General features: G+C 49.2%; 1 protein-coding gene across 1 annotated transcript in view; it reads right to left on the bottom strand.

Annotated features, from left to right (window-relative positions):
* Window positions 1-277: 277 nt before the first annotated feature.
* The window catches only part of PMFBP1 (polyamine modulated factor 1 binding protein 1), a 56,073-nt gene continuing 43,612 nt past the window's right edge, over window positions 278-12,738 (bottom strand). Inside the window, 7 exon segments of the mRNA XM_090260242.1 lie at window positions 278-413; window positions 3,607-3,845; window positions 6,003-6,077; window positions 6,551-6,654; window positions 7,384-7,551; window positions 7,863-8,030; window positions 8,546-8,710. Of these exon segments, the coding sequence (XP_090116368.1) occupies window positions 391-413; window positions 3,607-3,845; window positions 6,003-6,077; window positions 6,551-6,654; window positions 7,384-7,551; window positions 7,863-8,030; window positions 8,546-8,710 (942 nt within the window). The 3' untranslated portion in view covers window positions 278-390.

The raw sequence follows: 12,738 nt of genomic DNA, 5'->3' as shown, positions 1-12,738 counted from the left end.
GTGTGCTGGTTACAAGGTTCTGGGTTGGGGCTGCATCACCGACGGGCTTGGGGCTGAGAAGCACCTGGGGACCAGCCAGCGCTCAGCCAGAGCCCTTGGTGCTTGACTCGCTGCTGACTTAGCTGCAGTCCATCCTCACTCTCTTCCTGGGATCTGAGTTTCCATTTGTTATAACTCAATATAAGTTAAAACTTCAGTCAATTGAGTGGATGAGTTTGGAAGCCAGGCTTCACCAGCCAGCATCAGCTACACTTCTACTTCCAGTTTTTTACCTCTGACCGCCTTTATTGGAAATGCAGGTGGAAAAGGACTCCCCGTGGCTCCTCAGTGAAGAGAGGGCTTCTGGCTGCTGGCCTGGGAAGGCTTCTATCTTGGCCCTGGGTTGAAGGGCTAGCAGAAGTTGTCTACCTGCTCTGTGGAGAGAAGTAAGCTGGGTATGTCATGTATTTATTGACTTGGGCTCGGGATGCAACAGAACAGGAAAAAGATGGAGGTTCCAATTCATGGCTTTATTATTAATAGGCTATGATTGGTCACAAACTCACCTTCAGGTCCTTTAGAGGCCAAAGAGGTTATGAAAACCATGGGTCCAGTTCAACCTTTTAGTTTCAAAGCAAGAACACCTGGCGTGGGATGCCTGGCACATGGGCACCCCAAGATGGGTGGGAAGGCCCCTCTTCCCCAGAGGCTGTACCTGAATGTTTCGATTTTGGGACTTCTACCTAAGAGTCTGCCCTTGTGTCCCCAGTATTTCTCTTTAATTGGCAGGCCATTTCCATTCAGATCCACGCTTACCTTCCTTTCAGCTTTAATGCTCTGACCATTGTTTCCTCAGATGATAACCCACGCTTTTTTCTAGAGGCACAAAAACACTTCTGTGACAACAGCCCTGGAGTGGGTTCCTGGGACTGGATTTCAGACTTCTTGGTGTGAGGGAACAGTGAGGCCATTGAACTGATGTCTTTACAGGGGTCCCCTGCCTTGTGCTCAGTCATGGGCATCTACCCTTTAATGCCTGGTTGGCAGTGACAGGGTGCTTTAGACACAGTGGAGGGTCTCGGGCTGAGACCGGGGACTCATTCTGGGGACCCCAGAGCTGGCTTGCCAGGTTCTGTCTATGGCAGGGGCTCCCTCTTCCCTCTGGTAAGGAAGCAGGCTGAGAAGAACTGTACTCTGGGTGGGTAGAAGAGGGTATGTGAAACAGGGTTCTACTGACCCCAGGCACCAGAATCTGAGGGGCATTCTCTCACTGGGTGGCTGAAGCACTTATTTTATTTATAATCCCCTTGGCTAAGTCCTAGCTTTGTAGTCATTTTTTCTTTTTTGTTATTTTTTAGAGCAGTCTTAGGTACACAGCAAAATCGAGCAGGAGGTACAGAGGTTCCCGTGTATTCCTGCCCCAGCACACGCACAGCCCCTCCCCTTATCACCGTCCCCCACCAGAGGGGTGTATTTGTCACCACAGGGGTGTATTCGTTACCCCCCAAAGCCCACAGCTTACATTAGGGGTCACTTTGGTGTTGCATATTCTGTGAGTTTCGACAAACATGTAATGACATGTCCGTCATTAAGTATCTTACAGAGACCATTTAAAAAAATAGCTGCTCAAACTACTTTTTAGGAAGTAACTTCTTTGGTTATTTCTTAAAGAATTATAGGTAGGCAACACTCAGCTCCCCTGCCCCTTTTCCTGTTTTCAGAGAAACTGCATTTCTCCAAGTCTAACCAATCTACTCATCAGGCTTCCTGTCTGAAGGCCAGACTGCCGGGAGACAAACTGATGTCTTCCTGGCTCTGCTGCCCCTCCGTCCCCCTAACTCGCCACCTGCTTGGCTCTGGTGAAATCACTGCAGGACATGAAAGATGGCTTTGAAAAAATGTACAGCATTCAAAGTATCCACTTAGTGTTCCTTTCACCAACAGACAGTATATGAAACCTTTTGGAAGTTATAGACAAAATGCCTTCTTTGTAGACTGTACTGGGGATGTTCATGACATTGAACTTCTGTTTAAATAAGTGGTCCACATGCCAGAACTAGGAAGCTAATCTTAGGACCAGATTCTTCAGCCTTTGTTTTCTCTCAAAAATACATCCTCATTCTAAGTGAAATGAGGGAAGACAGTCAAAAGAACATAAACACACGGACAACACCCATCTCAACAGAAACTACCACACTTCTGGAGTTTGCCATTCTTGAATCCTGGCAGGGGCCTCCTATGTTGCTATAAGCAGTGAATTTTCTTGGCTTTTGTTTGGCTGGAGAGGGAGGCGAGAATATTTAACAATTGCTTCCTTTGCTTTTCCTTTCCTTCCACCCAGCAATGCAAGCTCTTTCATTTCTTTCTCTTACTTTACCTTAGTAGCTATTTCTCTCAATTTCCTACAGACTAGAAATAGAAATTCTAGACATGTACTCAGTTTAACAAAATCCTACCACAATAAAATAGTTTAGCTGTCCTTGGAGTTTGTTATAATGGGATTTTACTTGTATTGAGCTGGCTGGGGAGAAAAATAAAATTGTTAAAAGGAAGAATAAAATGGTGGCCGGGGAGAAAGCAGATGGCTGTCTCTCCCTCCTCCATTTGGAAAAGGCATCACTTACTTCTCTTCCTTTCTGTTGGGCCTCAGGGTTACTTTTCCTGTTTGAGGTTTTAAGATTTTTTTTTTTTTCTTCTTAAATTCCAGACAGAAGTGGAAAAAATAAAAAAGGAGCTAATTATTTCTCATTGGTCTATAAACTAATCCAGAAGCTCACTGTGGGAATTATAACTCCTTATACATGTGAAAGAGACCAGTATGGTCAGAACCCAGAGAAAGCAGGGATAACATACTGCTGGGGGCTGCAAGGGGCAGAGGTGGGTGCCTGCAGGGCACCAGGAGTTTGGGTCTGGAGATGGTCCTATGGGTCCAACGCTCACTCCACTGCAGGAAGTAGACAAAACTCAATAAAATGTTAGCATATTGCAAAATGGGCTGGGGCCTTGAGATGTTCCCGTAAGGGCTGATCCACGTCAAGAGAGAGGGATGGGAACTCACTGCCCTCTGAAAAACACATGTGGAAATGATGCTGAGCAATATCAGGGACCTGAGGGAACAGGGAGGAAATGATAGTCTTGATTTGAGGAGAAACTGATGAGGTGCTTCCTCAAGGACTGGCCTGTGTCCAGGCAGCTCTGTTGTCGTGTGACTTCCGTCTGGGGTAACATGGAATCTACGTGGCAGAACAGGTAGTTGTGGACCCAGGCTATGCAGGGGACAGGGCGTTGTTTGGGGGTTTCCAGAACTCATTACAGGAGGATGATGCCTATTTTGCCCGTTCTTTTTGTCCTCACAATACCCAAAGGGGACTGGTCAGGGTAAGGGATAGATCTGAGGTATGGGGCATTTGGGTATCGGCAAAGCTTCTTAGAGCAGAGCAACATGCCTTGTCTACAGAAAGAAAATTATCTCTAGTCCTGAGTCATTAAGAAAAAGATCTGTTTTCTTTTCTCTATTTGAATTCCCAACCCAGTGATATCTTGAAAAATACTATCAGGTTACCATTTTTGACCCATGGGACTAAGACAACATCATAGTAAGTAGTAAAATACAAGTGGCAGACATACCTGAACAGTGGGGAATACTGATAAACTTGGTGACATTTACTCTTTGGCTCATGTCCCGGGCTGTCCTCCTCCAGCCCAAGGTGCCACACACTTTCCCCATTTGTGTGGACTCCATTTTGCTTGGGCCCAGGACTTTGGCACATAACTTTGGGTACCCAGATTTCAGCTTCTTCTCCTCTATCTCGGTCTTCAGCTTCCTGTTTTCCTGTTGCAGATGGACCATTACATTGTGGAGGTGGCTGGGGAAGGAGAGGGAAGGACTGGTGGGTATTTGGTATGCTTCAACTACTTGGTTCTCCCCTAAAAAGGACAGATAAAGGCCTCACAGGAAGGAGGGCCACAGATGTCTGGTTCCTTCCAGAGCTAGCGCTTGCACACACGTTCTGTGCAAATGGGTGCCTATGTGTGCTCCTGGAAAAGAGAGGCCTAGGCCTGGGGTTTGGGTGGACTACTGGCCCACGGAGTCACCTCAGCTCATTTTTAGACAGGGACAACTGAGTTTGACATATGGTACAATTGTGACTGGAAGGGCCAGAAGGCTGTTACGAATGACTCTGATCACATGTCCTCGGTTTCTCATGGCCATGCGTCGGACCCTCTTTCACCCAGCTCTGAGGCTAAAGCCCAAGTTCTTCTACATCCCTTTGCTGAAAGGTTGAAAGTCCGGGGACCCGGCTCTGAGGAGAGCTTGGGCAAGTAACTTATCCCCATTTTACAGATGAGAAAATGATGGCTGTGATGTAGGTGAGGGGGAGGATAACTCAGCATATCTCCGGTGGCTCAACCAGTGGCAGCTGTTCATATCAGTAGTCATATTGCTCCAAATCAATGTTGAGGGCAGTGGTGGCAATGGCTCTGGAACCAGAGTCCCCGACTTGGAATGCTGGCTCTGCCACTTACTAGTTGTGAGACCATGAGCACGTTATTTAGCCCCTGAGTTCCTCTCTTTTCTCATCCATAAACGGGGATTATAACTGCACCTAACCCATGAGGTCTTATGAAGATTAAGTAAGGTGATACGTGCAAAGCACTTAGAACAGTACCTCACATGTGTACATAATAAATATTAGTGGAGCTATTACTATTATTCAAAGATTCCTTCCTTCAGATAGGCTCAGGCCCACTCAAGAATGAGTTCTCTGTGAAATAGAACTACCTGGAACTTGGCACAATATAAGAAAAAACCTGAAGTCCTCTGTTACCCTGATTCTGACAATTTTTCTTTTAGTTAAACCCTTTTAGGAGGTATTTTTGTCCTAATAAAAAGTTTCATGTCTTTCTTCCTAAAGGAAACCAAGTAAAGTATTCATTCCCAGCCTTTCCTCTGGGCATGCGCTTTGCCCCCTTGCTCTCGATAAACCTGGCCAGGGTTGAAGACACCCTTCCCGGTAGCCCCTCACATCATAGCCACATTCCACATGCCCTGGGCTTCCAGGTAGGGTCTCGCCAGGCCCCCCTTCCCTGACTTGCTGCCTCTCTTGCTGGTCCACTCCTGTCAGCCTCCCCAACGCCTTAAACATTCCATACTTGCTGACCAAGTCATGGCCTCTCTGTTCTTACCTCCTCATTTCAACAACCTTGCCCTCTCTTTCAACTCAGCCACCCCTCTCTAGGTCAAAGCCCGGAACTGAGCTTTCCACAGATGGGTGCCGAGATACCTCCCCTCTCGGTGCAGGATATAGGGCAGCCACTGATTGGTCAACTTTGTCAAAGCAATCCCAGACCCTCCCAAGTGTGCCAAACTAATGTGGTTATTTTCTAAGTGTCCCCTGACAGAAGATTGGGAAGCACTGGTCCATGGCTTGTCACTACCTGTTACTATATCCCCTTTGAAATCTCAGTTTTAGACATCTGTACCTTTGTCTCTATTCTCGACCTTGCAACACTCCTCTCCTTCCACACTCTCTGCTGACCCGGCTTTGACCATGAAAGGGAAGCAAGGCCACAGGGGAGGGTAGAGCAACAAGTGGAAGGAACTAGGTCTCCAAATGACCACATGGGACAGAGGAGCCCCACCAAGCTGGACCTCTCACCTCCTAGAGATGTTCCTTCTTTTTTCCTTCACTTGGAGATCTCTGTTACAGCAGCTCAGCCCCTGCCCTAACTAATACAGCCTGCTTTCAGTGCCTGTGACCCCTGAGAGTCACAGAAAGTGACAGGGGGAAGGCACATGGAGGCTATTAACCCCCTTGCATTGTTGTTGAGGGAATTACGGCCCAAAGAGGTGAACTGATGTATCCTAGGTCACACCGATGGGGATAGGACTGGGGGTTTTCCCAAGCTCCAGGCCTTTCCTGGGGTCTTTGCATGCAACCAGCGATAAAGCCAGCCTGGCTCCTGGCGGACCCTTTTCCTTGGGGCCCAAGCAGCAGCCAGGGCGGTGTGGGATGACTTACTCCTTTTCACCAGTCAGTTTGGTGATATATCTGACTTGTTCACGGAGCTTTTTTCCTAATTGCTCATTGGCGACCCTGCAATAAAATCCACAAGAGAAAAGAGTTGCCAGGCCCCTGTGAGCAAGAGTACAGGCTGGCTAAAAGGGACATTAGGTGTTTTCAACAAGGCTTCTGCTGGGCCCCAGGCCTCTGCTCATTACCTAGTCCCCGGAGCTGGAGCCTCCTGGCACCTGGCAATTAAGATGACACTCCATACTCAACTCCTGTGCAAACTCTCTGTGATCCCAGGTGAGTTCAAGGGATCCAGGCACTGAAACTGGACACCAGGTTGGGAGAGTTGCTCCATTTCTAAGTCAGCTGGGCTTTCTGTCTTATCCCCAACCCTTGGGTGTGGGCTGAGACTGGATCAGTTTCCCAGAAGGGCTCTGTGTGTGTGTGTGTGTTTGTCTGTCTGTCTGTCCGTGAGATACTATTCTTTGACACATGTATGGGTCCCTGATTCAGTCCAGGCCTTCAGACCCTGCCTAACTTTTTTCTTCCTTACTTACTTCTGATCTTTTGCCCATTGCTCCATGTTGGTCATAATCTGATCATTCACTCGGTGCAGCCTACAGGTGTCTTTGGGTACAGGCCGCTGGGGCAGGCAACGGGACTTTGGTAAAAGAAGAAAATGGGACAGTAAGGAGTAGGAGCATAGGACTGTCATCTCCCTACTCCCAAGTCAGGCCTCTTCTCTCCCCCCGGGAGAATAAACACCGTCTCTGCTGTCTGACCCCGAGGCCAGAGTTGGAATCGCCACAGCAGTACTCCGCCTCCAGCAGTGCAGGCTGCACCTACACAAAGGTGACACCTCTGAGCAGGCACTGTTTATAGCGGAGAGAGTGGATTTGTGTATTTACAATAATGCTCTTCAGGCCAAAGGCATTAGTTAGAGTGGCTTATTCTAAAAGAGCAATGTGGTAAGTCAATTTTTTAATATGGAAGAAAAAAGGAGGAGATGCCTTTTTTCTAACTGGAGCAAAGGACCTGTGGCCTCCCCAAGGTACCTTGTGGCTTCCTGCTATGCATTTCACGGCTCAGGGTGCCGGGCATGGGGCACATCTGAAATCTCTTTGCTGACTCTACTGCAGGATACGTAAATATCAGGATGGGTTTGGAGGGGAAATGCCCAGTGGATTATCTAAGTCGGGATGACAGGTGTGCCTGACAGGAAGATGTTTGGGTTGAGACAGGTGTTGTGGGCCTAAAGCACCCCGACCCTGCTTTGATCTTTCCTTTTTCCCAGGCACCCCACCCCCACCAAGGGCTGTCTGGCATCAGTGGTTGTGGGGTGTGCAGGCAGGGGCTGGGAAGGAGTGGCCAGAAGCCAAGGAGCACCTACCTCCTTCTCATCAGCAAGGAGGCTCTTTTTCAGGGTGGCCATTTCCTCCTGGAAGGCCTGGAGCTGCTCTTCTTTAGCGGCCAGCATCTTGAGGTCACTCTGGTGCTGCTTCTGCCACTGCAGCACTTGGTTGCTCATCTCCTCCAGCTTCTTGTCGAAGGCGTGTACCTGCTCGGGAGCACGAAGTGAGGAGGAGACCCCCAGCTTACTGCTCTGATCCCAGGGGACCCATGACCAGGCCAGAAGATGGTCCTTTCTCAGCTTTGGCGATTCGTTAGGGAGCACTTTATTTCTAGTGGCCTGCAGAGGGCGCCCGTGCTCTGAGTGTTGCCTCTAGGCCTTAAACTCACAGGGCCAAATAAGGGAAGGGAACCCCATTAGCCAAAGGAAATGGCTCAGTGCTAAATAGTTCTGGGTGCAAGAGATGACCTTGGGGACCTGGAACAGGAAGGCAGCCTGAGCCCCAGATTGCTCTTCACCTCTAGCTCACTCTGTTGATGGAAGCCTTGAAGTTTTTTTAATTCCATGTTGAGTTTTTTCATCCTCTCTTCATAAGCTATAATTTCTTCTTCCAGATGAACTTTCCTGTCTTGGGCCTGCGCCAAGCTGCGGTGCAGGCTCTTGGTCTCTGATATCGCACGATTGAGCTTTAGGTAAAGACAAAGGGGATGAGAAAGGGCTGTCAGAGCCCTTTGGCTCTCTCTGCTGAGCTTTGAGTGGAGAAAGGCTCCAGTCCCTCCCTGTCCTCTGCCCAGGGTGGCACAGACACCCTGTCACTTTCCTATTGTCCCATAGAGGACGAGAAGCGACAGTGGTTGCTTTTCTGCATCCCCACATCCACTCCCCTATTTCTTCTCTTTTTAGTCCTATGAGCTGATCAGCCAGAAATGATCAGCACAGGGATGGGGCATGAATTTCCCTGATGATCCAGGTTTTGTGAAAGATCTGTTAGATCTGGCCTCCATCTTTGCTCCCCACAGCCCTTCCCAAAAACCTCACTAAGAAGAAGCAGGCCTTCTGTGGACAGACATCCAGCTTGTGCAGGGGTTTGCAGACAGCCTTGGTGACTCCAGGAGTGTAGGAAATTGACTCCTATGCCTCTCTCACTGCTAGGACATTTCTTTACCCCTAAACAACCCTGGAGATATAGGGTGTGGCCCACCTTTTCAAGAGTTTGTGTCAGGTCCTCTTGGCAGGCAGCTGACTTCCGGGATAATTCCTCATAGGCTTCTTTACTGACCATGGTCTGGAGATAGTGCTTCTCTTTCTGCACGGCCTTGTCTAGCTGTACCTGCAGACTCGTTAAGGTCTCCTTCTGAAAGGCTACCTTCAGGAAGGGGGAATATCACTGTCAAGATTCATGGCTATAGAAGCATTCTGAGCATTTACAGGAAACAGACAAGCACGGGGCTCTCTTCTCTCTGTATGTGATAATGCCCCAGAGTCACCTCATTGTTGGCAAAGGAAGAGCTGCCTTTCCAGGCTTTCCTGTTCTCCTCTCCCCACAGTTCCCCTTCTAGTTACATGCCCCCCAAATACAAGGACCACTGCAGCCTTTAATAAAGATCTGGAATCCAATTCTAGGATGGGAGACGTGCTACAATATCTCAGTTGTGTGCATTGTGCCTCCCTTCGTTCCTGACATAATCCATTCGACTTGTTGCACCATGAAAGCAGGGCTGTGCATGCTTCCTTCATTGCTATATCCTACCATGTACAGCTCAGGGAATGGCACATAACAGGTGCTCGGTTAATACTAAATAATTGTTTTGGACTGAGTGAAATACTGCATTGGACAATGTTTGGAATCAGAGATGCATTAAATCCATAGTTCTGGCAGAAATGTATTTAAAAACTAAAGTCTGTGTCTTAAACTTAGTAGTGAGTATTCATGTTACTTAAAAGGAATTGAGATCTGGAGTTAGAGGATCTGTATTGAGGTCCTGGTTCTGTCATTTACTTAATCTCTCTGAGTCTCAGTTTCTTCTTATGCAAATCGGGATATTTTCAACTGCTTCATAGTTTTTGTGATGATCAAATGAAATGTAAAAAGGGCTTTGTAAGTATAAATACTACATAGATGTGAGTTATGATCATGAAGATGTTAAGTAATTAGCCACCTTATTATATACTTTAGGTACAGGACAGAGATCTACAGTATTCCCTCACTTATTGCGGGTATTACGTTCTAGACCCCCCGCGATAGGTGAAAATTTATGAAGTAGGAACCTTACATTTATTTTATTATTTATATATATATTAAATGAGACATCCTGCACAGGACAGTAAGTATACAGTGAGCAAACTGACACAGAACTCTAAAATGTACATCTTATGAGGGTCTTTAATATTCATCTGTAGCTCCAGGACCACCTAGTCAAGGTCTTAATATGTAGATATTTTCACATCTTAAAAAGTTCCAGGTCATCTGTAGTCTCCTGATAAGCCCACCACTTACCTGGCCTTTGCTTGGCATCAAAAATTTTGAATGGGTGTCTACACAAAATTATATGTGCTTCTGTTGACATTACATTGCCACACTTCCTTTATAAATGATCCCTGATTCCAAAAAACCTCCGCTGCCTTGCGGCATACCTCTTCAGGGGAAAGGCTAAGGGAGTAAACCCCGACAGAAAATCCGGAGCCGGAGTCCCTAAGGCGGTTTGACGTTGTAGTCAACACCGGCAACTCCTGCGGCGCACCTGAAGCCAAGCTGTATTGACTCTGTCTTTCCCCTTGGATCCTTCAGCTGCGAAGAGAGGGGGGGTCTGCTGCATGGGCAACAGCTGGCCCTCCATATCACCCTGCCCAGGCTTTGTAGCTTCACTGGAGAGGACACTCCAGCGTCATCGCAAGATGTCGACTCAACACGGGAGGAGACAGATACCGGTTATAAGCTCATCCGATTGGCGAAGGAAACGAGCGCCAGGGGTCTCCTCTGACGGTGGGAGAGGTCATCGCACCTCACTGGACAGCTACCGCCCGCCTCAAGCTGGGCAGCCCCCAGCCAATTAGGTGCCGTCTCACCATGGCTCGCCTGCCCCACTGGGTGCGTGGGGATCAGAGAGGCGTCTCTCGAAAAGTGGGCCACAAAACACTCGCACCAGGCAATTCCAAGCAAAAAACAAGAAAGAAGCCTCCAGCTCTTCGCCTCACTAGCTGGAACATCAGGACCATGTGTCCCGGACTTACTGCAGACCTTCCGTGGATCAATGATGCCAGGAAAACCGCCGTCATCGACAGGGAACTGGCACGACTAAACATCGACATTGCGGCTCTACAGGAGACCCGGTTGGCTGACAACGGAACTATCAGAGAAACCAACTACACCTTCTACTGGCAAGGGAAGTCTCCGGACCAACCAAGACAGCACGGTGTTGGGTTCGCTGTGAAGAACACGCTTGTTAACTCCATAGAGCCACCCACAGGAGGCAGAGAGAGATTACTTGCCCTCCGATTGTCAACAACTTTCGGCCCAGTCAGCATTCTTAGCGCGTACGCCCCAACCCTCTGCGCCACCACCGAAGAGAAAGAACAGTTCTACCATGCACTGGACGAAGCGTTATCCAAGATCCCCAGAAGTAACACTCTTTATCTCCTTGGAGACTTCAACGCAAGAGTAGGAGCCGACCACATGGCCTGGCCCACCTGCCTCGGAAACTTTGGGAGAGGAAAGATCAATGAGAATGGTCAGCAACTGCTTGAGCTTTCATGTCACCACGGCCTGTGCGTGACAAACACATTCTTCAAGTGCAAAGAGATCCACCAGGTGTCATGGAGGCACCCCCGCTCCCGCCACTGGCACCAGCTTGACCTCGTCATCACCAGAAGAACGGATATTGGCAGCACCCTCCTCACCCGCAGCTACCACAGTGCAGACTGCGACATGGACCATGCCCTCGTGGTAAGCAAGGTGCGCATAACGTCGAAGAGGTTGCACCACTCCAAGATGAAGGGTCGCCCACGCATCAACACCAGTTGTGCCAGCAACCCAGTTAAGACCCAGCAATTCATCAACAGGATGGAAGATGCACTCAGCGAGGGAATGGCGGCAGACGACATTATCGAATCCAATTGGTCACGTCTCCGCGACGCCATATACAACTCCGCCATTATTGCTTACGGGAAGAAAGAGCGGAAGAACGCTGACTGGTACGAGGCTCACTGGGAAGAAATGGAACCCGTGATCGAGGCTAAGAGGAAGGCCCTACTGGCTTACAAGGCCACGCCCACTCCCAGTACACTTCAAGCTCTACGGTCTGCCAGGAACAAGGTCCAGAAGACCACCCGCCACTGTGCCAACACCTATTGGCTAAACCTGTGCAGAACCATCCAGGAAGCCGCCGATATAGGCAACGCACGAGGAATGTATGAGGGTATCAAGAAGGCAACAGGCCCAATCCCCTCCAAGATCGCCCCCCTTAAGTCCAAGACAGGTGAGGTCATCACTGACCAGGAACAGCAAATGCGGCGGTGGACCGAGCACTACCTCGAGCTGTACGCGACGAGGAACACCGTAACAGACACTGCTCTTAACGCCATCCCAGACCTACCAGTCATGGAGGAGCTAGACACCCCACCTAGTGCGGCAGAGCTCGGCAAAGCCATCGACTGCCTCGCTTGCGGGAAAGCACCAGGAAGCGACGGAATCCCTCCAGAAATCCTAAAGAGTGGGAAACCAGTCCTGCTACAGCCGCTCCACCATCTACTCTGTCTCTGCTGGAAGGAGGGTTACATCCCCCAGGATATGAGAGACGCCAACATTATCACCATGTACAAGAACAAAGGAGACCGCAGCGACTGCAACAACTACCGGGGCATCTCTCTCCTCAGTGTCGTCGGCAAAGTATTCGCCCGGGTCGCTCTTGCCCGCCTGCAGACCCTTGCTTCCCGCGTCTACCCAGAGTCCCAGCGTGGCTTCAGAGCTGGCCGATCAACAGTGGACATGATCTTCTCCCTACGCCAGCTGCAGGAGAAGTGTCACGAGCAGCATAAACCACTCTACCTCGCCTTTATCGACCTCACGAAGGCGTTTGATCTGGTCAGTCGAAGCGGACTCTTCAGCTTGCTATGGAAGATTGGCTGTCCACCACATCTGCTTGCTGTGGTCATGTCCTTTCACGACAACATGCACAGCACGGTGTCCTACAACGGCGCAACCTCTGAGGCCTTCCCAGTCAGCAGCGGAGTAAAGCAGGGCTGCGTCCTCGCGCCTACGCTGTTCGGAATCTTCTTCTCCATGCTCCTCCAATACGCCTTTAAGGACTGCAGCGAGGGTGTCTTCATTCACACCAGATCCGATGGCAAGCTCTACAACCTGGCCCGTCTACGAGCCAAGACCAAAGTCAAAGAGGT

The sequence above is a fragment of the Furipterus horrens genome, unplaced genomic scaffold, assembly GCF_987537825.1.
Source record: "Furipterus horrens unplaced genomic scaffold, mFurHor1.1.pri manual_scaffold_13, whole genome shotgun sequence".
In the NCBI taxonomy this organism is placed as follows: domain Eukaryota; kingdom Metazoa; phylum Chordata; class Mammalia; order Chiroptera; family Furipteridae; genus Furipterus; species Furipterus horrens.
The sequence above is the reverse complement of the archived record's forward strand: the minus strand, read 5'-3'. Positions and strand labels throughout refer to the sequence as shown.